At 45.7% G+C, this 25,538-nt stretch overlaps 1 protein-coding gene across 1 annotated transcript in view; it reads left to right on the forward strand.

Annotated features, from left to right (window-relative positions):
• The window catches only part of TMEM120B (transmembrane protein 120B), a 267,192-nt gene that overhangs the window by 23,236 nt on the left and 218,418 nt on the right, over positions 1-25,538 (forward strand). Inside the window, exon 2 of the mRNA XM_069619587.1 lies at positions 10,156-10,274. Coding sequence (XP_069475688.1) covers positions 10,156-10,274 — 119 coding nt within the window. The remainder of the gene's footprint in view (positions 1-10,155; positions 10,275-25,538) is intronic.

Here is a 25,538-nt window from a genome sequence, read left to right on the forward strand (position 1 = left end):
GGCATTCTGCCCTCCGGACCACTCGATGTTAATATGGAAATGCAGGCCTCGTGCTGTCGGCGTTAAACGTGTATTACGCTCGCCATTCCCTGCCCCCACTCTTCCCCAACAGCACCTGGTATACGCGACTCAAAACAATGCTCGTCAAGCCATGGAACTACAACATCTATACATGTCCTCGTTATTTAATTGGTTGTAGTTTGTCATTTGTCGGTTGTATCTCGCAGTGAAACCTATTCCTTGGTGTTGTGTGTCTTTCATGCTGATGCTCTTGGTCCTTTTGTCTTGATATTGGTGATGCGTGAGTGTTGCACTGTTGCGCTGATGTGAAGGTAAATACAGCGGTGGCATCGTGTACCTGAGACCATCCGTCCTGGTGTGTGGTGCTTCAGACCGTGCCCCTTGCACTTTCAGCCTTCTATTCTTGCCATACAGGAACTTGCCCCCCTCTGGCCTCTCATGACATGTTTTGGCGAGTTTACTTTAGAACATTATTTCCCCAACTTTTTTAAACGCTTCAAAACAATCACGAGTCTTTTTTTGTTTTTCTCCCTCCAAATATCTCACTCTAATGAGAAGTGTGTTCTAGAGACCTGCTTTCTCGTCGTTACCATTAACGGGAGTAGATGATGGTGATGTTGTCTTTTTGACTTTGAGATCTCTCCTTGCCTCTATAAAAAGTATACAAGCAGTGCATCTCATTCTGCTCGATCTCTCCTCTGCCTTTGACACTGTCAACCATTCCATCCTGCTCAACCGTCTCCGTGATAACCTGGGTATCACTGGTCAGGCTCTGGCATGGCTGACCTCTTTTCTTTCCGGTCGACCCTCCCAGGTCCAAATGGGCTCCTTCCTCTCTGACATCTTTTTCTCCACCTGTGGTGTCCCCCAGGGATCCAACCTCTCTCCCTGGCTTTTCAACCAGTATCTGGCACTCCTTGCCCACCGCATCGCCGCTCTCTGCCCCCACTTCCAGTGCTATGCGGACGATACCCAGCTCATTTTCAGGCTACACTCGGCCTCCTCCTCTTCTTCCCTCATCTCCTACTGTCTGTCTGCTATCCAGGAATGGTGTGCCGCCAATGACCTCTGCCTTAACGCCAGCAAGACTGAGATTCTACTCATCGGCACACCCACTCCCTCCTTCCCTGCAGCCCTCTGGCCGGCCTCCCTTGGCCCCCTTCCTGCCCCTACCTGCAAGGCTAAAAACCTTGGGGTCATCTTCGACTCCACACTCTCCTTCTCTCCTCATATATCTGACGTCTCTAAGAAGTCACACTACCAGCTGCACCTCCTCAGAGGTATTCTTCCCTTCCTCTCCTTCCCCCAGAAGCTCACTGTCTCCCGAGCCCTGGTTCTCTCAAGGCTGGATTACTGTAACAGCCTCTATCTTAATCTGCCTGCCTCCACTCTCCGCCCTCTGCAACTTATCCAGAACAGAACTGCGAGACTTGTCCTCGGCCTCAAGCCCAGGGACCGTATCTCTCCAGGACTGAAATCTCTTCACTGGCTCCCAGTGGCTGCGAGGATTAAGTTCAAAACCCTCTGCATTGTCCACAAGGCCTTCTGGGGCCTGGGGCCTAAATACCTTCAACTCTCTCTTCCTAAATATCTTCCTTCACGAGCCCTTCGCTCATCCGTCTCCAACTCCCTCATGGTCAGCCGCTTCTCGAAGCAACGAGCTGGGGGTAGATCTCTCTCCGCAGCAGGGGCCTCCCTCTGGAACAGCCTTCCCGCCTCCCTGAAACTTGAGGAGAACCATCTCCGGTTCCGGAAGCACCTCAAAACCTTCCTCTTCGCTTCTGCCTTCTCTCTCCCTCTCCCCTGCTAAACCTGCTTAACTCCCCACTGAAATTCTGCACTAAACCTGCATCTTGGCCACTCTCAGCGACCTCGGTCCAGGGCCCAGCCACTCTCCATTTGCACTGCCTCCCTGGCTCCCCCGGCACTGTGGGACTGTCACTGTATCCCTACAGCCCCCTTCCTAGCACTTGCTCTGCACTTACCTCGCACTTGCCACCAGCTGGCCCTTTATTTATTATTTATTATTTTATTACGCTACTTACCGTGTACTGCACTTTCCCCCCCTCCTCCTCCCCCTGCACTTTCTCCTTTTCCCCTTACCTCTGCACTTGCCCGATCTGAATGACACCTGGCCTAGTAGGATCGTTTGTCTGTCTTCCCCTTGTTTCCCTCCCTCCCTGCCTCGTCGCGCCTTGAAACACTTGTGTATAGGCGCGTTACAAATACCATATCATATCATATCATATCATATCATCCTAAACCCCGCAGAATGAGCTTTTAAACGATGGCGATTGCTGCTGAATCTGCACGTCTCTTGGAGAAGCGGGTGCAATTCGTAGCCATGCTGCTGCTTTATTGTATGCACTGTCCTGATGGTGCATGTGCTTCTATAGTGCTTCATGTCAATTCCTCCTACTTCCTAAGCACTGTAATATCGGGTGTCATTATTATACAGTTTGAAAACGTCCATTTATGAACCTTGGAAGTTGTAAGGGCCGAGTGGGACCTACCGCTAAGCTTGAATTTGCGAAGTGCTGGCTAGCCCCATGTCAGGAGCGAGTGCTTCACTCCCGAGCAATCTGTAGAGGTACCTTGTGCAACACGCGTGTTCTCGGAAAGGGACCGCATCGGTGGCGTGCCCAGACTCTTGACTGGAATGGCCCGCCCGCTCGCGCGCGTTCCTGTGTCGCACTTTGATTTTCTGAAGTCTTCTTTTGCAAAGCCTAAGACTGCTTAGGAATAATCGCCTTCATTAGTGTTCTAGACGGCGGTGTTGTTTCACAAGGCTACAGGAGCAGTTATGCTGCCGCTGAATGGCCAAACGAAATGGGTTTACATAGCGTGAAGCCCCGTCACCGTCCCTGGAGAGGTGCACGACGAGAAAGCCCTAACGTACATGATCTTGTGACCCTGCAGCTTGCAGGACCCTGCAGCCTGCACTCTGGAACACCTGATGGCACAGGCGAACTAGCCTATAGGGACATCGGGAGATGTTGCTTCAGCCTGGTGCCTCTTGAGGGTAGCAAGGCCTTGGTAGTGACACCACTGCTACTCTGTTCAATTGGGAGCATGGGAGATGGTAGCGCCGGCAAGTGTTACCCGTCACTCACCCATTTCTAGAGTTTCCCAGCAGGTCAGAAACTTCTCCTGTGTAAACAAACGCCAACCCCCGCCCATTGTACTGCGTTGGCCAAAGGCATTCCTATGCGCTTTTCTTTTCAGAAAAAGAATATCAACACAATAAACATTACTTTAGAGATTTTTCTATAACGTTGAAAACAGTGTAAAAAGTGTACAAGTAGAGGGGCCACGTAGATGGATGACGTGCTTTCCTTTTATTTGAGAGGGAGGACGCCTTTTACCCCTCTGTTTACGGAAGTAAACCATATAAACACATTTTCTTTACACACGTGAAGTGTGCAGTTGCGCAGCTTGGGCTCTAACCCAGGTCGGGCAAGGTGATGCCATTAAAACCAGATGAGGTCTGCATGAAGACACCCTAAAATGTCTCCTGTGGTCACTTCCTGTGACGTCACTGCTCAATGCATGCGTCAGTCACCACACTTTTTTATTTAGAACTCGAGCCCTGGACTGCACACCATTTTAAACCAAAGATTCTATGCAAAAGAAAATCCCAATATTAAACCTGTTACATGCTGTGATTTACGCTTTCATGTGGCATTGAGGGGAAGTGTCTGGTCAGGGAAGGAGACTGGTGTTTAAATGCTGGCTTCAGTACTGCTCCACCCACTAAATCTTTAATGTAATTAATGAGGGCAAACTAGCCTTTCCTCCTAGTCTGGTCTTCCTCATCCCAGTCAGTCACGGATGAGGGCCGCTTTCCCCCAGCAGACCCTCCCAAGACCAACTCCTTTTGGCCTTCCTCTCATGCGGACGGGCCCATATAAGCCTGCCCCCCTGACAAGCTTCCTGATTTGTTTGTCTTGTAACCTGCCTCTGGAGACTCGCGTAGCAGTATGAGTCGGATTAGGGGTAAGCCGTTCTGCCGAGTAGCCTGGCCTACCCGTAGTAAGATGCCCTGGTGCCGTGAACGGGGAGGGTGGCCCTGGTTGTAGGCGGCATGTGACCGACGATTGGGGATGCTGCACATGTGCGTGGAGCAGCACAGCAGGTGAGTCGTACTGTGCACTGAAGACCTGGTTCTGCATCTCTGCAGAGCCTCACCGACATGGAAAGGGAAGCACAAGCGCTGGTATTGTACCCCACCTACGCCTGCTCCAGGCCCTGAAATCCCATGAGGTGAAATTGAGATGTTGGATATTGCGGTGGATCAGGCATTGGCATAACCTTTTCGCAGCCTCTTGGGGGAGTGCTCCCTTTGGAGACGATCAGAAGTTGTTTGGACCAAAGTTGGGGAAATTGCTTAAACAAGCACAGGCTGACAAGTTCTCTACCGGTCCACCCTAGGCAACCATCGAGTTGGAAGACCATGACAAGGTTTCCCCAAATACCTGCAGCACAAAGGCCTACAAAAGGAAGGGTAAAGGGTCCAGCTGTTACTACTACACTCTCGCAAAGCCCTGGCAACCCTGAAGTCGCAGCTGCAGTCCTGACTATGGGATCATTCCCCGTCAGGACCCATGTGGGAGGTCAGCTGTTGCTTTTCTACAACTAATAAAGTGCCGCCATCTACAATCAATGGGTTCTCAATATAGTTGGGGAGAGCTACAGGATAAACTTTTACAAGAAAATATCACCTGTACTAAGGTCTATTCCAACTCCATGGTCAAAGAGATGGCTCTGATTCAAGGGGTGGAGGACTTGGTGAAGAAAAGAGGGGTGGTGAAAGAACCCCATAAAGGAACGGCTCCAAGGTTTCCACCCAATTTTATTCCTAGTGCTGAAACCATCTGGTGAGTTCTCCCCCATGCTGGACCTGAAGGATCTCAACAATTACGTTCCGCATGCAACCTTTCAGATGAATTCAGTACAGACCATCTGCGCGATCCGGAGACCAGATGAGTGTCTGGCCAGTATAGACCTAAAAGATGCATACTTTCACATCCCTATTTTTTGCAGGTCACCATCGGTTTCTGCGGTTCAAAATGGGGGATCAGTTCCAGTTGTAGCACTCCCATTTGGGCTGGAGACAGCCCAAGGCCATTTTTAAAAGTGTTTGCCCCCCTAGTAGGGATCCTTCATGAACGTGAGATAGCAGTCCATCCTTGCATAGACGATTGGCTCATTCATTCGTCATCAGCAGCCCAAACTGCAACAGATGACAGGGAGGCCTGCGCCCTTTTGGAGATGCACGAGTGGGTCATCAATTGCAAGAAGTCACAGCTCACTCTTGCAATTCATTGGCGTTATATTGGACACCACCCAAAACAAACTTTTTTTCTTCTTCCTCTTCTGGCTCCGAAGCAGAGGAATCGGGTCACAAGTCTTTTGGCTACCCCAGCTCCTTTGCAGGGTAAACTCGCAGCATGTGTGTCCATGGTCCAGTGGCCCAGGCTGCATCTAAAACCATTGGTTTATCATCTATTAAGTAATTGGAACCCGTTGACACAACTATATGAAACACACATTCTGATGGAGAAGGTGACCAATTAAATGAGGTGGTGGCTGAGTGTGGAATCTTCCCATCAGTGGGGGGTGTGATCTGTCTGGAAGATCCAATGACGAGAACCATGGATGCCAGCTTGCTCCAATTAAGGGGGATGGGGTGGGGCAACCTTCGAACAGGACATAATGCAGGGGCGTTTGGAAGCCTCTCACTCATCGAATTGGAGGGAGCTGACAGCCATCAGCCGAGTGCTTCAGAGGTTTGAACCTCAGTTACTTTGTTGCACGCTCCATATTCGCAGGGACAATATTGTATCAAAGTGCTGTATCAACAGACACCGAGGTACGAAGTGTCACACTTTGGCAGATCTGGCACAGTCGATCTGCTCTTGGGCAGAAGCAAGTCTGACAGCATCCTACATTCCAGGTGTGGACAATACCATGACTGATTCCCTGAGCAGGGGCTTCCCGTCCTCACAGGAATCTGTTTTTTTTTCTTCCGGTATTTAGCTGTTTCATCTTAGGGTTCAGCTGCCGCTATTAGGATGGTCTGGGTACCTGGGGATGGCATTGGTCCAATGGCACCTTATACTTCCAGACTGTCATTATTGAAAGGAGCGCTCACCTGTCGGACCTCGGCATGATGCTGTTGGATCTGTCCACAGTATTACAATGCATTAGTGGTGCCCCCTTTTTAAACCTAGGGACTTTCTCCCTCAAGCTGCTTACGGTTAAAGTTGTATTCCTGTTGGCAGGAACCTCAACCCACAGATTGAGGGAGTTGGGTGCTTTGTCCTGTAGACCTCCATATCTGCAATTTGAGTAATCTGGTTTAGTTCTCAGGCTCCTTCCCCTCCCCCTCCCCACCCCCCCCACCTTTTCGCCCTAAGGATGATCTTGTTTTTCAGATCTCTCAAGATCTGGCTTTTCCTTCGTTTTGATGCAGGTGGCGTAACACTACACACACTGGATTTAGGTAGGGCAGTTCGCGTTTACCTAGATAAGCATGCTGGGTTCTGAATATGCAACTCCTTGTTAGTGACATTTAGCCTGGTTCATGCAGGTGTTAATCCTTCAGTATCATAAACATGCCTATATATTTGGGTAGCCTATCGTATGGTTCCAAAGGTTGTTTTTCGGATGTCCAGGTCTGGAGATTTGTTTTGCCAAAACAATACTACTAAAATTTAAAGAACATTGAAAATGAAGAAAATATATCACAAGCTTTGTTCCGTTTGGATGTTAGAGCCTGAAACCTATGCGCCAACACATGAGGTTTTTTTTGGAAAAAATTGGCAATTATCTCTGTTTACCACAAATTAATAGGAGGGAATTATATCATCCCAACAGTCACTATATTGACATAGATGACAATGCCAAAGACCGGGTGAACTTTTTGAACTGTGAGAAGAGGCTATAAAGGCAGGAATTTTTTTCAACAACTGGAAACTGCTTATCAAAGCCAGTTAAGGTGTACGAAAAACTCTGTGACTTTCAACCTACGAGTCATTGAGGGTACCTTACTTTGGGTCTCCAAAGAAGAACGTTTTTTAACAAAACAGACTTTATACACAAGACAATATATGCCCCTGAAGAATGTCCTACATCTGTGTGCCTAATGGACAGAAACTTGTACGAGTTGGGATACTATGAAGTATTAAGTAACATCACCCGGAATTGGTTGCAGCAAATAGGATCATAGTGTGAACGAGACACACGATGGACCTTAAATATACTAGAACACTAGGACCCACTTATATCGGTTTACTTGTGTTGATTTTTTTTTTAGACTTTGTAAAGAATTTTGTCTTGTATATGTTATGTGATATGATAATTTTTTTATTGTTTCTTATCAATATGTTTTGGCTTGTTTATGTGAAATAATAAAATTCATTTTAGGAAACAAGCAGATACAATGGTATTTTGGAACAATATTATAGGATACCCAAATATATAGGCATGTTTATGATACTCCACTTTTTGTGGAATATATAGTCTTACTCCACATAGTAAGAAGTTGGTTAAACCTCCCCTTTGTGGTTTCAGCTGTTTTTGAGACCATTGTTAATCCTTCAGTTGCATCTATCAGGCGGTGGGTCTGGGAGACTCGGTTATGTGTTACTCCAGGGTTTCTGTTGCCCCAGGGTAGATTCACTAGGGCGTGGCGACCTCCTGGGCTTAATTCAGGGGTCTATCTATGCTGAAATCTGCAGGACGGCGTCTTGGGTGTCTCCTTCCACTTTTGTTCAGAATTACAGTTTGTCGCTCAGGGGGGAGGCAGAGGGTTCCTTCTGTACTGCAGTCCTCGCTCATGCACTAAATGAGTCCATGTTCTGTGCAAGGGAGGCATGGTATCAAACAGTGACCGCACAAGATAAGTTTGAGGGTGTTTTCAATTGGGTTTAATAAACGTCCATCTAATCCTAAATCTAAAGATGGGAGCAAGCTATGACCACCAAATAATAACGCAGTCCTAGTTGAAATAAAAGGGCCTATACACATAAACCTATTGCCAATCCTTCTAAATACAAATGGTGTAGGAAACTGTTATGCAAAAGATAAGTGTTCAAGAAATGATATGTCTGGATATTCAAACCGTCTGCTTCCCTTCCCCATGTTTTCAGCACAGGACAAGGCAGCACACTCGTGCTTCACACTCTGGCTTCTCTAGCACGAGGATGCAGTTCAAAACCTCAACATCAGGGCCTTCTGTGTCAGTCTCTCTGCCATTCAAAGTCTTATTCCATAGGGCCTGATGCAACAAAACAAACATTGAAGTTCCTTTCTTAGGACTTTGCATATGCAACTTCTCAGGTGATTTACTGTTCACCCCGGATCCCCCACCGCCACGCTCGGACCAAATTCATCTTTTTCCAAACTTTCTTTCAAAAGTTTGACCGTCCATGGGATTTTGCTTGACCCTTTTGCTCGACCACTTCAATTCTCTTCTTGATATAACCTTTTTCTCACTTTTGCTTTTGCCATTTCTCAGCTGGATACTTTAGAGACCTTCGATTGAGCACCCACACAGTGACGGATCACTCGGTCAAAGGTATTGTATCTTGCTTTTAAAGTTAAATCGCTCATCAGCAGTTCAACTTTACCTGCGTCTCTTATCACATGCGTTTTTAACAATGTTTGTTCCAGCGATCGCCATGCAATGTTGCTGCTTGCAACCTTGGCTTCAACATAGACTAGTCTTGTATCGGTCTCCACAACTCGCTGGCTGTGTTGATTTCACTGATGCTGCTTTGTTCTTGGTGCCAAGGACGGTACCACAGTGGCTGGTGCTTCTCCCCGCCTTGGTTTTTTACATGGGAGTGCCCTGGTATCTCTGACACACAATGGAGGATTCTTCAGCCTGGTTTCCTGGTCTTAGGTTTTCTATTCTCGAGGTTTCAGGAAAGTAACGGTTCCTTATCAAGTCAATGGAACTTCCCTCCTTGCAACCCCCTTCTGTTTTGCAATCTTTCTTTTCCCGTTCAGCTGCCATCTTGAAACCTGTTTCCTCGTGTGCTTTGCCTCGCTCAGTGTGCTCTCGTGCTCCGCCTTTATCTGTATGGGGAAGCTTCATGGAAGTTAGGTGTGTGTGGTCAATAATTGCCTGACCATTGTATTGGGACACATCGTGTATACTGCTCGGTTGTTAGTCTGTTTTCTCTCATAGTGGGCTGTCTGTGTGAAAGGGGGCGGGAGGGGTAGAGTTCCTAAATATCCTATCTGGTAGGACTGGGGGAGGGTGTTACAGGGAAGGGGGGGGGGATACCGCGTCTCACCATCTGGTGTCCACCTCCCCAAAGACTCCTCACCCAGGTAGTCCTCCCGCGCTGGTCCACCTCTAGGAACTGGATCCAAATGCGATGGCCATGTCCTGGCCACCTGGATGACTGATCCCTGGGGACTAGTGGGTGAGACACCATCTTGTTTCACACATCGGTCTCGTAATGAAGTAGTGTTTGCAGTTTCTGTGGTGTGGTGATTGTGCATAGTTTAGTTTGACTTGGTACATCCTCATCCTTGAATGACTGGGGTGAGGAAAATGGGACAAGGAGGTAATGCCCTGATTACTTACCAATAATCTTAATTACTACAAATCCAACTCTTCTCATCCCAGTCGCCTATCCTCCCAACCTGGCAGATCTCCTGAATTACGGGAAGAGCTTGGTATATTCAGGAAGTTTGTCGGGAGGTCCAGGGTTTTATGGGCCCGCACCCAGAGGGGTGCAGGGCATACATGAGAGGGAGGCCAAAAGGAAAGGGTCTGCCTGGGGTCGGTGGCCCTCATCAGTGAGTGACTGGGACAAGGAAGAACTGGAGTAATTAAGATTACCAGTAAGTTATTGCAGCATTTTCTTACTGCTGGCCTAAAAACACTCGGGTGGGTGGGGGTGTGGATGGGTCCACCATTTGACGTCAGTCCACCAGCATGTACTCTCGGCTTGTGCCTTGAAAGTAGTTCAGTGCTTCTTTGGTTTAGCGTGATCTAATTTCCATAATTGTACAAACGCTCTCTTTGGGTGCGGGAAAGAAATCCATGGGTTTGTTTTCTTCTTGTGTAAATGTCTTTTATTTGATTGTTTTTTAATTTTGCTTTGTGTCTTCCAGGAATCCCACAAAGTATACAGACAGAAACTTGAAGAACTCAATGCCCTCCAGACGGCTTGCAGCAGCTCCATCAGCAAACACAAAAGACGACTGAAAGACTTGGCATGCAGCCTGCAGAGGTAAAGTTCTTGGGCTGCATTGCCTGATTCCAGTGCATCCCCTCTCCTTTCTGCACAGCTTGTGTGGCCCACACTATAACATTAATGTCAAGAAACCCTCTTGCTAGCACCAAGCTTGTAAGCACGCAAGCTATCAACCGGACTACCCCTAGAGGTAGTGACTGGTGAAAGCGAATGCAGAGGTGATGTGGATCCCATTGTCAGAAATGAGCAGGGATAGGGGAACATCTCTGAGCCCTTTAACCTCTCTCCCCGCTGGACTCTTCCCTGCCTCCTTGCTCCTATTGAAGAAACTCTCTGCTTACCAAAACATTGCAGCAAACTATCGCCCAATTTCTCTCCTTCTCCCATTATTTAAAATCCTTTGAGTGGATGGTCTTCGACCGGATCACTAAGGACCTTGAGGATAATCACCTTCCGTGGTGAAGACTGCACTTGTGCATGTCTCCAACCTTCTCTCTAATGCTCACCACTCCTTTTTGACCTTTCTGCCCCTTTCAACACTGTCAAGCACTCCTCTCCTTCTCACAGTCTAGGACCCTGAGTTTCGCAAATGTGCTCTTGCTTGGATTACCTCCTAAACCCAGTCCTCTCTCCGTCAGCACCCACCGCCCAACCAATCCCCCCCATCCCCCCAAGGATGAGTCCATGGACCTCTGCTCTTCACCCACTATGCCTTTGCCCTAGGACTACTTGTCTCATCCTTTGGCTTTCACAATCACCTTTTTGCTGATAACGCTCATATTTTTCTCATTTCCCCCCTTTAACCGGGTTCTCTCTGAACAGATTACAATCTATCGCTGCAATTAGTCACTGGCCGGCTCTCCGTTGCTCCATGATAAACTTTTCAAAAACCTGAATGCTCACCCCTCCTCTGCCACCTCCCTACCTTACTCCCTCATCCAAGGCTCACAACGTTAGGGTCCTCCTTTTGATAAGGACCTGCAACAATTCATCACTACCACTGCCACTCCATATTGACCTCCAACATTCAGAAAATGCATCCTTTTCTTACTAACCACTCTACAAAAATGCTAATCTCCACTTCCGCTCAGCAAACTTTACTGCTCAAGCCTACTCTTGGCTTCCCATCTACTATTTCCTCCCTTTAGACAAAGTCCTCAACTGAGCTTCCTGCACACTCTACAACCTACTCCAACCCCCACCAGTTTTAGGTATCAACCACATGCTGGTTGGTTCTCCTTGCACAACTGCTTTCTTTTCAAGTTCCTTCTCCTAGTCTTCAAAGCTATCTTTTTTTTTTTTGCTCCGCCGCTCCTTAGTAGCTTTCTAATTGTATCTCCGTTTACTCACCATCTGGTTCCCTCTGATCCTCCTCTACAGTCGACCTCACCGTCTCATACCCTGACGGTGTCTCCTTTCGCTTCTGCTCTTTCTCCCTACCCGTCCCGCACCACTGGAACCCACTGCCCAGAACAGTCAATGGGATCTCTTCAAAGCTTGGCTTGAACTTCACTTACTTGCTAATGAGAGAACCGACCCATCCTCCCTACCTGGCCCCACCAGTGCCTCCAGTGATGCAGCTTAATGTAGCTTAGTACATTTTAAATAATGTTCCTCTTTAGTTTGAATCATTTGCCCCTTTGGTTAATATTACCTTTTTGAAGTGTATGTGTGTGTGTGTATATATGTATGTATATATATATATATATATATATATATATATATATATATATATATATATATATATATATATATATATATATATGCAAATATATAGCACAAAATGTGCACAACAAACGGCTAGGGAAACAGCAAAACAAACAGAGGCAGGACGCCTATAGGCACGACCTGTGTGTATATGTGTGTGTGTGTGTGTGTATATATAATATATATATATATATATATATATATATATATACACACGCACACAACGTGGCCCAATGCTTCAACCACAAGGCTGGTCAGGACTAATATGCACCGATGATCCCTAAAAACTATAAAACCAGGTATGTAGTTGTCCTGACAGCCTTGCAAATTGTCTGTCTTGGGTTGATTATGCTATGTAAAGTAGCACTGCCCTCTAAGATGTTTTCAGTACACATGGTAATTTTACATAATATACAAAAAAAAATTCATTTTCGTTGGAATTGGTTGGTACACACAACATAATGCTAAATAATCACACAACTAGCAACTCCTTTCACTACAACTTAATCGACAGTGCTCTCACTGTTTACATCATGGAATACTCTGCTCGGCACCCCATCTCATCCTTCCCTCCCCCAAAGTTGGTATGTGGTGTGGTTTGTTGTGAATGCCCCAAGCTGACCTCACCAGTTCTCTACCTCAAGCCGAGTTGCCTTCATCACCTTATCCAATCTTCCAAAGACTGCCGTGTTTCAAATTCATCGGCAGGTCATTGGAGGGCGGTCTTCCGGCTTTTCGCAGTTCCCTTGTACTGCTACATATTCAGTTTTTGTCCCTGGTATATGTCTTACCTTTTTACACCCTCATAAACTGGCTCTCAACTATTTCACATCTTTGTGCTATTGTACAGGCACCCTTCGTGTGAGTGCCTCCACTATCTGTAAATGTTGTTTTTGTTCGAAATTGACATCTCTGTTCTTCAAATAAATACAAATGTGTTAGTTGCTCGGTCGCACTCTATAGTTTTTGGCCACCTGTACGCTAAAAATATTGCATTGGAGTACAGCTTGTAAGTTGTTTATGTATAATAATACTTATTTATATAGCACTTTTAGCCAAAGCACTTTACAGAGAACAGGTTCATATGCAATTAATATTACCAAATCAAAATGAGTACTCCATCGACCTCGGAAGAATGAAAGGCTGAGTTGACCTTGCTGGGATTCGAACTTGCGACCTGAGATCGCGCATAGATCACAGCAGTGAGCGTATAACTCACTGAGCTATCTTACCGGCATGTGACGAGTGACCCGCAACTTGTCAGTGTTTGCTTATTTACTCGCCCATTGACTGCCAATTCCCTTGCAAATCCCTATGGTAATTCCTACTCCATCCAAAACGCTACCTCCTGGTTTCTCCTTGCGCTAGCTCTATTGAGCAGTAACATTAAACTTTGGCCTGCCAGTTGTAAGTAGTCACCTGTGAGTTAATGCCTTCATTGGAGCTGTAAATCTTCTACTGGTGTGTGGTTTTTAAACAAAATCTTTTTTTAAATGACTTCACCAAGTGTGCCTTCATCCACTTAAAGGAGAGTTCCGGGACTTTTTTTTTATTGTCCCTACGGTTCGGCCATGTGTTTTTAAGCATAACTCGGTAGATCGTGGAAAACTTTCCTATGGACCTTACCCGACTTTTCGTCCATTAACGCACTCGAAATCAGCCGCCATTTTATGATAATCCTATCACTTGCCGCATCGCCCTGGCTCACCTGCTTTTGCGGCACTAAATCAAATCCCCCGCCCCTGAAACAGACTTGATCAAAACATTCATATTCCCCGCCTCTATCCGTGACGTGACTGAGCTGCGTAGGCAAACGCGCCCAGGCGTCTTATACGCGACTCCACACAGAACCAGGAAATCAACACAGATGAGCTCAAACAACACAGCGCGCCACAATTGGGAATATGAAACTGTACTTTTAAATTAAACCGCAAGATTGTAAATTTGGTAAAGTAAATTTATTTGACATCAAATGTTTTGAGAATATTCAGCGATTTGCATTTTTATTTGTTCACGTTCCGAAAAGTTCGTTTCGAGGCACACGATGTTCCTTTGCTGTACACAGGGTCTTAGATCATCTCACAATACAGCGCCACAATTCGGAATATGAAACAGTGGTTTAAAAGCAAACGGCAAGATTGTACATTTGGCAAAGTACATTTATTGGACATCAAATGTTTTGAGAATATTCAGCGATTTGCATTTTTATTTGTTCACGTTCCGAAAAGTTCGTTTCGAGGCACACGATGTTCCTTTGCTGTACACAGGGTCTTAGATAAATGAATTTTTATTTGCTCTCGATCCAAAATATTTCGTCTTGAGGCAAGCGATGTTCGTGTGCAGTAGACATGGTGTTGGTTTACGATAAAATAAGCTCTTCGGTCGCACTGATAATCGCATGGCTATTCCAACAACGAGGCACTAGGGCACCACAACGGTCTGTATGTTGCATCTAGCCGTTAGTACCGCGTAAGGGCATACTTGTACTTGGCGATCGTCCCACAAAATGGTCAGGGTGCTAACGTTGTTCACGCGGAGAAGCAACTGGCGGTTAAAAAACCCATCCGCCGGTGTCTGGTACTCGTGACACAGACAATAATGGACGATGTATCTATTTGAAAAACATAAAAAAAGGAAATTAGTCTCACCATCAGATCTTTATTAAAATTATTCATTTTATATATTAGGTCTGGAAATTATTTCATAGCTAGGACAGTGCAACTGGGTTTTATACGTCAAGGGGGGCTGTAGGATACTGAGACAGTCCCCCAGTGCAGGGGTTGACAGGGAGTGCAGGTGGAGAGTGGAAGGGCCCAGGACCGAGATCGCAGACAGTGGACCAGTTGTAGCAGGGGAGAGGGAGAGAGAAAGCAGAAGCAAAGGTTTTGAGGTGCTTCCGTAAAAGTATGATATGATATGATATGGTATTTGTAACGCGCCTATACACAAGTGTTTCAAGGCGCGACGAGGCAGGGAGGGAGGGGAACAAGGGGAAGACAGACAAACGATCCTACTAGGCCAGGTGTCATTCAGATCGCGCAAGTGCAGAGGTAAGGGGAAAAGGAGAAAGTGCAAGGAGAGGAGGTGGGGGGGGAAGTGCAGTACAAGGTAAGTAGCGTAATAAAATAATAAATAATAAATAATAAATAAAAAGGGCCCGCTTGAGGCCAAGGACAAGTCTCGCAGTTCTGTTCTGGATAAGTTGCAGAGGGCGGAGAGTGGAGGCAGGCAGATTAAGATAGAGGCTGTTACAGTAGTCCAGCCTAGAGAGAACCAGGGCTCGGGAGACAGTGGGCTTCTGGGGGAAGGAGAGGAAGGGAAGAATACCTCTGAGGAGGTGCAGCTGGTAGTGTGACTTCTTAGAGACGTCAGATATATGAGGAGAGAAGGAGAGTGTGGAGTCGAAGATGACCCCGAGGTTTTTAGCCTTGCAGGTAGGGGCGGGAAGGGGGCCAAGTAGACGGTTCTCCCCAAGATAGTGCGCGGTACAAAACAACATGCCACATAGAACGAACAAGTACAACTTAACCCGTCTTTAAAGCAACTGTATAGTAATTAAATTGCGGTATAAACTCATCTAAAGAGTTACTTACATTATATTTGCATTTTCCATTGCGTCTGTGCGTAGGGCAGCCCCGAAATACCACTCCTTCTATGCCGATGTTATTTCTTCTAATGAACGAACATGAAATGGCTTTCGTTTCTGAAATTATATTCATTATCGTTTCTTACGTGGTCCAGGCCTGTCAAGGTCAAAATACAATAGAACCTTATTCTGAGTCGTGGGCCATTCTGGCACCCGAGAAAAAAATCAAAGCAGCTGACCTTCACTTCGAACGAGCACACATTCCAAGTTAGCTACATTCAGTGTAAGGCATTCTCACAGGACTTGAAATTTACACTCCATCTTTGCATTTTGTCTGCGTGCTTTGCAGCCACACAGAACCATAAATACGGAGAGATTCTATATTTATTGAAAAATGATTTATATTACTGTTTGGTTTAATTTAATGCGCAAATGAACAAGGGTGGAGAGACACATTGCATGTACACTGAGCAATCACTTTTATTTACACAATACATAGATACACATATTCAATGGGCCTGCGACATGAGGAGACTCCAGAGCAAAGTCACAGGTGACACCCGGGTGGTTCGCACTACTGCACGGTGAAGGGAGGGGCAAGGGTGGAGAGACACATTGCATGTACACTGAGCAATCACTTTTATTTACACAATACATAGATACACATATTCAATGGGCCTGCGACATGAGGAGACTTGAGAGAACAGACAATCAAATTACAATCATTTAAACCGTGATGTGTATTTCTCAATGAGTTCTTCTTTAGGTGGACATGGAACAGATGCAATGTTGGGTGGCAATGCAGTTGTCCCCTGCACAGGTTCGTTCACAGCTCCATTTATGTGCCTATCTAGGACGTCAACAATAAGTTTCTCAATAAACTCATATTGCATATCCTCAAACACTGGTTTGATCACCCATTGTTTACTTCTTTTAGTGAAGGCCTTATTGTAGCGAAGCGTCCCTAAAGTTCCGGTCGTCCTACTTTGTTGACAGCCAACATTATGGTTATGTGCCAAGACCGCTAAAAGAGTCCGATTTATCATGCCCTCCATGCCAAAATGCAATCGTTTTGGCCTGTACTTTAGGCACATATTGTGGAACACCTCCAAATCTCCTGTGTGGCAGAATTCCGTGAGTCCACTCAAAGCTTTTGTTATAGTTTTATCAAATACAATCTTTTCAATGGCTTTGTGAGTGGGTGATGAAGGAATCAACCACTTCTTCTTCCGTGCCTCCTCTGTGGACAAATGGCCATGCTCACAATTGTGGAAATGTTGGTTCGTGTTCCATCGGTGAACATTTGTACAGTGTGGCATTACTGACCGCCATTTTTCAAGTAGAATTTCCAACGACCCTCCACATGTTTTTGAGCTCCACCAAAGATGGTTGCTGATTGACTTGGACCACTGTGAAATACCTTGCAATTCTTTTTTTTTACCTGCAGCCGACAATTTTTTATTGATTGATTTTGCAAGATGCCAAACGTCAAATTGGTGATTTATATTTTTGTACTGTTCTCTCATTGTCTTGGCAATTGAAACGTGTCTGTCCGTGGCTATCAGGTCGATCACCATTCCCCGCGATTGTAGTTCTTGCAATGATGCTACAAAGCCAACTTTCTCCATGGCCACTGAGGATGTACTTTGTGACACCTGCACGACCACCGAACTCACAATTTTCTTACTTTCCATGTCCTGAAAGTGGTAGGTGCAGTACTTGGCTGAAAATCCTGGGCTGTCGCACTGTCCATCACCGGCTAGCCTGAACCGTTTGCCCGCGAATGTACTATCAATAGACATTTTTTCCATTCTCCAAGCTTCGCTAATGGCTGGAAATAGATAATCGGTTTGGTATTTGTAGAACTGAGTTTTCGCAATGAAATGGATTCCCACAAACTGAAAGAACGACTCTAATTTTTTAAAACTTGAACCACTAAAAAGTGCAGCCGCTGCACAAAGTAGATTGCCTGCTGGCAGTTGTCCCAGCATAGGTTGTGCAGACCATGTGAAAGGATGATATTTTGTACAGGTGGCATGTATTTTAAGGTTAGTGCCTCGAATTGCACGAGTCACATTAATCAATGGCTCCCCACATACTTCCCCACCGACCAAATGCCCACATTTCATCCGAATAATAATATCAATCAAACAACTATCGAATACAATGAATTTGGCCTCTTTCCTTATACTGTCACTCTGCATCCCAGCTGGTTCGGCCTGTAACTTTGAGGACATGTCACTCACATGAAAGGTAGAATCTCTGATATCGTCTTCCGCTATGTTCAGTGATATTGATGGTGTTTCATTGTCGCCTACTTCATTCTCTTCCATTGCAACATCTGTTCCTTCTCCGGCGATGGGTGAATAAAACAATTTCTTCAACTTTCTCGCGGTCTTAGTTTTTGCGGGTGTGGATTCTGTGAATTGATCTCCGACTGCATCCGAACTACCAGGAGGACATTCACTATCAATGGCTGGTGGTGGTATAGCTCCGTTGTCAATCACTTCATATTCTTCCCATTGGCACGATGCTTCTCCAGTCTCAAGTCCCTGCCAAAAGGTTTGACAAGCAACATCTCTCGTTCGCTTCACTGTCTGTGTAGATCTAGTTCGTACACCCACTCGCAACTAGAGGACAGATTGGAAAAGGGGTGATCAGTTTAAACACAACTTACAGTATTGAACTATTAACAGTGAAAAACAACATAATATAGTGACCAGGACACTAACCTTCTTTTGCTTTCTTTTCTTTGAAACTTTCTTGCCTCGAACTTCAACATCAGGACGCTGTTGCTCCGACTCGTGTGTATATGTCTCCACTTCCTCTTGCGCTGCAACGACTATGTTTTCCTGATAAGCACATCCATCACGCACTGACGCTCCATCGACTCCCTGAAACATAGAACTTTCATTAGTATGTATAATAATATCGAAAACACAAAATGTACTTGGGGACCAATACCCACGTACATCTCAATAGCAAAACACGAATGAACGCTTTGTGTAGAACATTCAAACGACAATTATTCACGCATTGTTGATCTAGTTAGATGGAACTGTCAAGATCCATACCTCGGGCTCCTCATAGACTTCCATTGATGATATTATTGAAGATGATGCTTCAGTGACTCCCTGAAACACAGTAATTGCATTAGTATGGTTTTCTATTTTGATAAAAAGAACATAAAGTTTGTGCAGGCGTCAACGGCTCATCTAAATAGACCTGCACAAATGATCAGTTGTCTAAAATAAATAATGGATATCTAAATATGATTCGATTTGCTCGATCGTTGGAAGTGTCACCACCCAGAAATCTGCATCAACTACTAGGGGTGATGTTCTTGTAGAAGAAGCTCCGTCATCTCCCTGAAACATAGTACTTGCGTTAATAAAGAAGGAAGTATAGCGGATGTAATCAAGTCATATGATCTCGCTTGATCGAGCTGTCAGTATGCATACCTCGAAATGCATAAGAACATCAAGGGACGATGTGACTGCGGTGCACACTTCTGCAAGCTGTTGCGCCGACCCGTAACTGCACGCTCCCCCTTCTTCTTGGACTAATGCTCCATCGACTCCCTGAAACATAGGACTTTCATTAGTAATGAACACAATATTGAAAAAAGAAGACACATAGGAGGGCGACGACAGAAGGACATATCAATGGCTAAAAACGATAGAAACATTGTGTGTAACAATCACGCTACAAGAATGCAAGATCTGATGATCTCCATCGATGGAACTGTCCTGAAACGTACCTCGAGCATCTGAGTGACATCAACGGTAGTCGTCAATACGTTGGACTCCTCAGCATCTCCCTGAAAGACAGTACTTGAATTATTTTGGATAACAATAATTATAACTGAAAGCAAAGACTGGAGGACGAGTACAAGGGTGTACCATTAGGTAAAATAATTACACGATAAATTAAAACTATTGATTTACATGCCTAAAACAAGTCAGTGGCAGAATAGCCAAGTAAGATTACCCGATAGGCGCTCGAAGTGGCTGATGACTGCAATAACGACACGGATGGAGAATCTTCCGCCTTCATATTGAGTGGATACATAAATGGGGAAATTATTGTTAGCTAATGCTACACACTACCGCAAGGCCGAGAGATAAATACGTAAACTTGACTCACCAGTGGAGGGATGTGGACGAATAGAGTGGGAATAGCGGTTGAGAGCAATTTTCGCCTCGCTCGCGGTGTGTTCTTCTTTATTAGCAATGATGTGGAGTACATGTCAGAGGTAAAGTGCCTGCTGCAGATGCGGTATCGATCACCCCTCTTGTCCGCAAAGACTTCTAGGACTCTACTTTCAAGCTCAGAGGGTGGATATCCGCAATATCGGACCCATTCTCTTATCTGATCTATTGTCTTAGGGAAAACATGCATTATAGTACCTTCAGATTTATTATGGGTCTTCGAAGGACAACCGCCAATGGAACAGGCAGGCATTGTGGAAAGTTCTGAAAAGTAAAGATCAACAATTCTCTATGAATACCATTGTGTTAAAAAATTAAATACATAAAAGGTTCAATGCAAGGTATGTTTTGGTTCTTGGAACTATACACGTTATTCACATGCGGATAAGTATTTGAATAACTTTAAAAAAATACAAAAATAATTTCACTAAACTCAGAACATGTGACTAGTTCCTTGCATGTACTGTCTTGAACGAAAAGAAATTGGACGCAAAATGAGTATGGTACATGGCCTTACCTTGACGAGCAAACAGTTAGATGCAGGGATCAGAGTAGTTTCTTGTCGTAGAACAGGGAGCAGTTCACAGGTTGCAAACTGATGAGTTTGCTCAAAGTGGTCACGGAAGTTCACAGAGACGAAGAGCAGACAACCAGCACCTTCACGGGTTGACTAGCAAAGCGCAAAGAAGTTTTCATTAGAAATATGAAGTGGGTTATAAAGAATTCGAAACAGGGGTGTGTTTGTGAATGAATGACGTGTATATGTCGTGGCATTATGCGGTTTGCAGGGGGGCGTCCCGCGTGAGGGGAGATGCTTGGCAGGAGACACGGGGTCTGGCGGTAGACATGGGAACAACAACCCATGCTCTATAGACCACTTTGAAGTGTACATGGTCTTTGGCACCTCTTGGCCTTTATCGCTCCCTGACAGCTCCACTTGCCAGCACAAGTACCCCGGTGCGAACTGCCTTTGATAGGGCGGGGGGTGGATTGGGGCGGTGGTCGTGCAGACAAGACACAGGAAGACTCGTGAATGGAGACACACTTATGTGGATTGCAGGGGGCCGTCCAGCGTGAGGGGAGATGCTTGGCAGGAGACACGGGGTCTGGCGGTAGACATGGGAACAACAACCCATGCTCTATAGACCACTTTGAAGTGTACATGGTCTTTGGCACCTCTTGGCCTTTATAGCTCCCTGACAGCTCCACTTGCCAGCACAAGTACCCCGGTGCGAACTGCCTTTGATAGGGCGGGGGGTGGATTGGGGCGGTGGTCGTGCAGACAAGACACAGGAAGACTCGTGAATGGAGACACACTTATGTGGATTGCAGGGGGCCGTCCAGCGTGAGGGGAGATGCTTGGCAGGAGACACGGGGTCTGGCGGTAGACATGGGAACAACAACCCATGCTCTATAGACCACTTTGAAGTGTACATGGTCTTTGGCACCTCTTGGCCTTTATCGCTCCCTGACAGCTCCACTTGCCAGCACAAGTACCCCGGTGCGAACTGCCTTTGATAGGGCGGGGGGTGGATTGGGGCGGTGGTCGTGCAGACAAGACACAGGAAGACTCGTGAATGGAGACACACTTATGTGGATTGCAGGGGGCCGTCCAGCGTGAGGGGAGATGCTTGGCAGGAGACACGGGGTCTGGCGGTAGACATGGGAACAACAAACCATGCTCTATAGACCACTTTGAAGTGTACATGGTCTTTGGCACCTCTTGGCCTTTATCGCTCCCTGACAGCTCCACTTGCCAGCGCAAGTACCCCGGTGCGGGCGGTGGTCGTGCAGACAAGACTCGTTTGCCGTAGGGCCTCACCAAGGAGAGGCCATCTAACTGCATGTAAGAGGCAGGCTGCAGGATCTAGTACATGGAAGGCAGGGGGGTGAGTTTATAAATACCTCAGCCTCCCAGGAGAATATATGGGTGCAGTTCACCCTGGAGACCCTGAACAAAGTGGTGTGGTAAGTATTTTTGGGGGAGGAGGCAAGGCCGGGAGGCTTGATGCCAACCCGCAAAATAACATATGTATGTCTGCTGCATATGGGTTCAACGGTTATGTGGATTGAAGGTGGGCGGCCAGCGTGAGGGAGGATGCTGGCCGGAGACATGTGGTGTGACAAGACAAGGCACAGGAAGACTATTCAATGGAGACACACTAGATTCATTTAAAAAATCAAAACAACCATTGTTAAAATATATGTTGGGTTTTATTTTAGATCTTAATTTCAATTGAACATAAATAATAAACATTACACATTGTAAAATTGCGGTTGCAGCACATCCCGGGAAAAGCCGCGGTATTGTCCACTGTCGCTGGGGAAATGTTGTCTAATGGCAAGTACCGCACAGGCAGGTATTACTCTCCGAACGCGGTGTCCGAGCCTCCCGTGAAGCCACCAAGTGAAGCAACGATAGGCCACCAGCCTGTACCACCTGTGAAAATGAAAGATGCAAACTGTATTAAAATGACAACTTTCTTATCACTGTCGATTCAGGTACAAAAATGTCATTCTGCTTTGAAAAAAATTCTATCTAGAAAATGCACAACATGGAACCAATTTACATGCATTCGAATGATATGTAGATGTAGTTTTATATGTGGGAGACGACCATGAAATAGTAGTGGCATCACTGACATCACAACCAGAGTATACTTACTCGTTACTCGGATTACGCGGACGAACAGTGCCGCAAAGTTCGTGCATAAGCACCATCATCATCCTCAACACTGTCCGTGAGAGGCAGGCTTCCCTGAACTCTGGCAGCTCGGTGATGCATTGCGGACTTGGCTCGCCTTCCGAAATGTAGGCCAAGCACCCGGAATTTTCACGGCAGCAGCAGTTCTCCTCCTCAGTTGGCATTAGCTCGCAACGATTGCACGTGCACCAGGTGGAGACGCCGTCCATGCGACATGGTCCAGGCTCTTCATCCGTTGACTGGTCCTCCCAACTGCCGTCCGAATCCCCATCGTTTTCGCGTGCTTGCCTTTCCAGTAGTTCTTCCTCGGTGTACTCGGGCTCGTACATATACGGCATTATTGTAGCCATTGTGTGGTAAAGAAAGTAAAATAATTTACAGAGATGGTACAGGTTCACATGGGCTACAATCAACGAAGGTATTTGACCAGAGCACAGAAACGAGTCACAGAATACTCAAAGTAACACAGCGAGAGTAATGGAATCGAAAATCTGCTGCTGTGTGTTGTGAAACGGTGTGTTTATACTTATTGAGGAAAGAGGCGTCCTGCCGTTTCCATGGCGACACTTCATTAGCTGAGGCGCAGCGATTGTTGACACGAAACGTGCTTTGGCGTTGGGAAATGGGCGGTACGCGTCTGCTGATGTCAGCCTCGGGGGCGGGGGATTTGATTTAGTGCCGCAAAAGCAGGTGAGCCAGGGCGATGCGGCAAGTGATAGGATTATCATAAAATGGCGGCTGATTTCGAGTGCGTTAATGGACGAAAAGTCGGGTAAGGTCCATAGGAAAGTTTTCCACGATCTACCGAGTTATGCTTAAAAACACATGGCCGAACCGTAGGGACAATAAAAAAAAAGTCCCGGAACTCTCCTTTAATTTAAATCTGTTCCTTGCCCTGACGTCCTGTTAAAAACAAGCATTGACAAAAGCCAACATTGTTGGCGTGCGTTATAGCTATTAGATAGCGGTTCCTGTCAAATCCTTATCATAAGCTCGGCTAATATCACCATTTCCATCTGTTTCCATTAAATGGCCAGGTAGTGCCATTATGGCAATGTTGGGCAAATGCCTCTGGCATGACGAAAAAGCCAACTGTTGGCTTTGCCATTGCTGGTTCGACTGCCTGGTAGTTTAATAACCATGCTGCCCAATGCCTGCGTGAAACTATTCTGGCTTCTGTTTGCATACTGCACGCGCAGCAACATGCATATTTCGCCCTTTGCAAGTATTCTGGACATCAGTGTGTTGGTAAGGCTTTTAGGTTTTGCAACCGTCTGCATGACTTGTGTGGACGTCACTTGGTGCTCATGATGAAGTGCAGATGGGTCCCCAGGAGTGGACGGAATTCTGACCGATTCACCCCCCCCCCCCCCTCCTCTCACATTAATGATTTCTGTAGTCGCTGCTAATGGGTGTTGGACTGGGGTCTACATAGCGCACTGTATGGGATGATCAGTCTTTCCGCACATGCAAAGTATCCACACTTGTTCAAATAAAAGCCCAAAAGGCGTTCATATCTGAAAACATGCAATTATGCCAAACATTAGTCACGCCAATATTGTGTTCATGAACTAATCCAGAAAATGCAAATGTGTTGCTATGAATATAACTGATATTAGTAAAAGTGCACTGCTCTGTCAATCGTGACAATATGAATCTGTACAGCTTTGATTGGATACCTACTCGCAAACAATGCCTTAATTATGTAGACTGTAATGTCATGATGTCTAACCCGAAAAGGCTCTGCACCATGGAAACTTATGTCCATCGAAATATGTTGGATCCCAAATGCTACGTATTCGTTTGAACTTACCTTTTACTAAGCAGATATTGGCTAGAAGAAACACGATCTCTATAGATCAAACTGCTTGCCATTACTGTAATGATCTGTGCCAAATTGAAACTCTTTGTCATTTGGTAGTTGACTGTCCTGTTTTGAATCCTATTCAGCTCAGATATTTTAACACATGTCGATTCCTATGCTCACGCGCCAGAGAAGAAATATGGAAGTTTTTGCTACAGCCACACAGATTGCACTTGTTCATGTTAACACTGTTTTACCTCCCGAGATAAGCTGGAACTAATCTCCGCTTGAGGACAATATAGTGCTATATGATCAAGCATAGTGTGAGCAACAGAGGTCTAATCTGTTTAGTGACCAAACTGTACAGTCTATACTTTTTTGTATTCTTTTACTTATTCTTTGTTCTTAACTAACACGGCACAGAGAACTTTTGCACTTGGTTAAGGCATATTCAATTAATTTTCTTTTTGATGTTTCATGAGTTTTGATGTGAAAAAATTGAATTTTATGTTTAATGTAAATAATTTTGAAAGGTTGAATAATTCAGCCAACCAAAATAAAAATAAAAAGACAATATGATCTGTTTCACATGAATGCGACATGTTGTGTAGATTTTGGTAATGTGATGTTTGTATTGCACGGGTTTGTGCCTTTTATGGATGCAAGTATGGGACCATATTGAGATATTAATACATCCAATATTTGTTTGATTAATGTTCTGCATAATGGTATGGAGAGACGGTAGATGGTTGCAGATCTGTATGTTGGTGGCACACGTGTAACTGTGCAGCCAACTAATGGACACAGAGGTTTGTGCTCTGGTACTGTATGTCCCTTCCTGAGCTAACAGGGATCCCTGGCATGTGCACAACCTTATGTGTGGTTTTGTATGCAAACCCCTCTTGCACTGCAGGCTGTAGCGTTTTGAGTAGTTCCGCTGCTTGTTCGAAAACTGGCTGTGAAGATTTCTTGCCAGGTGTTGCATGAAATGCCTAAAATATTGCATATGAATTTGACATGAGGGTACCAGTCGGGTACCCTGTCTTGCGCCTAATGTCATTGAAGGTCCCTGCTTTCGCGACCGTGTAAAATTCCAGCAATGCAAAACTTGTTTCTGGAAGCGATGGAGGTCTCTTAAAACCCGTTCTACAGGAAGAACCTGATCTCTGGCTTTGAGATGGAATGAAAAACCGATTTGGGCAAAGTGGTTACCTCTTGATTTGGGTTGGCAGGTGCCTTCCTTCCTCCCATTTCTCCCCAACGGGCATCAAGAGAATCTGCATAAACA

The sequence above is a fragment of the Ambystoma mexicanum genome, chromosome 10 (assembly GCF_040938575.1).
Source record: "Ambystoma mexicanum isolate Mex_15411 chromosome 10, UKY_AmexF1_1, whole genome shotgun sequence".
Lineage (NCBI taxonomy): Eukaryota > Metazoa > Chordata > Amphibia > Caudata > Ambystomatidae > Ambystoma > Ambystoma mexicanum.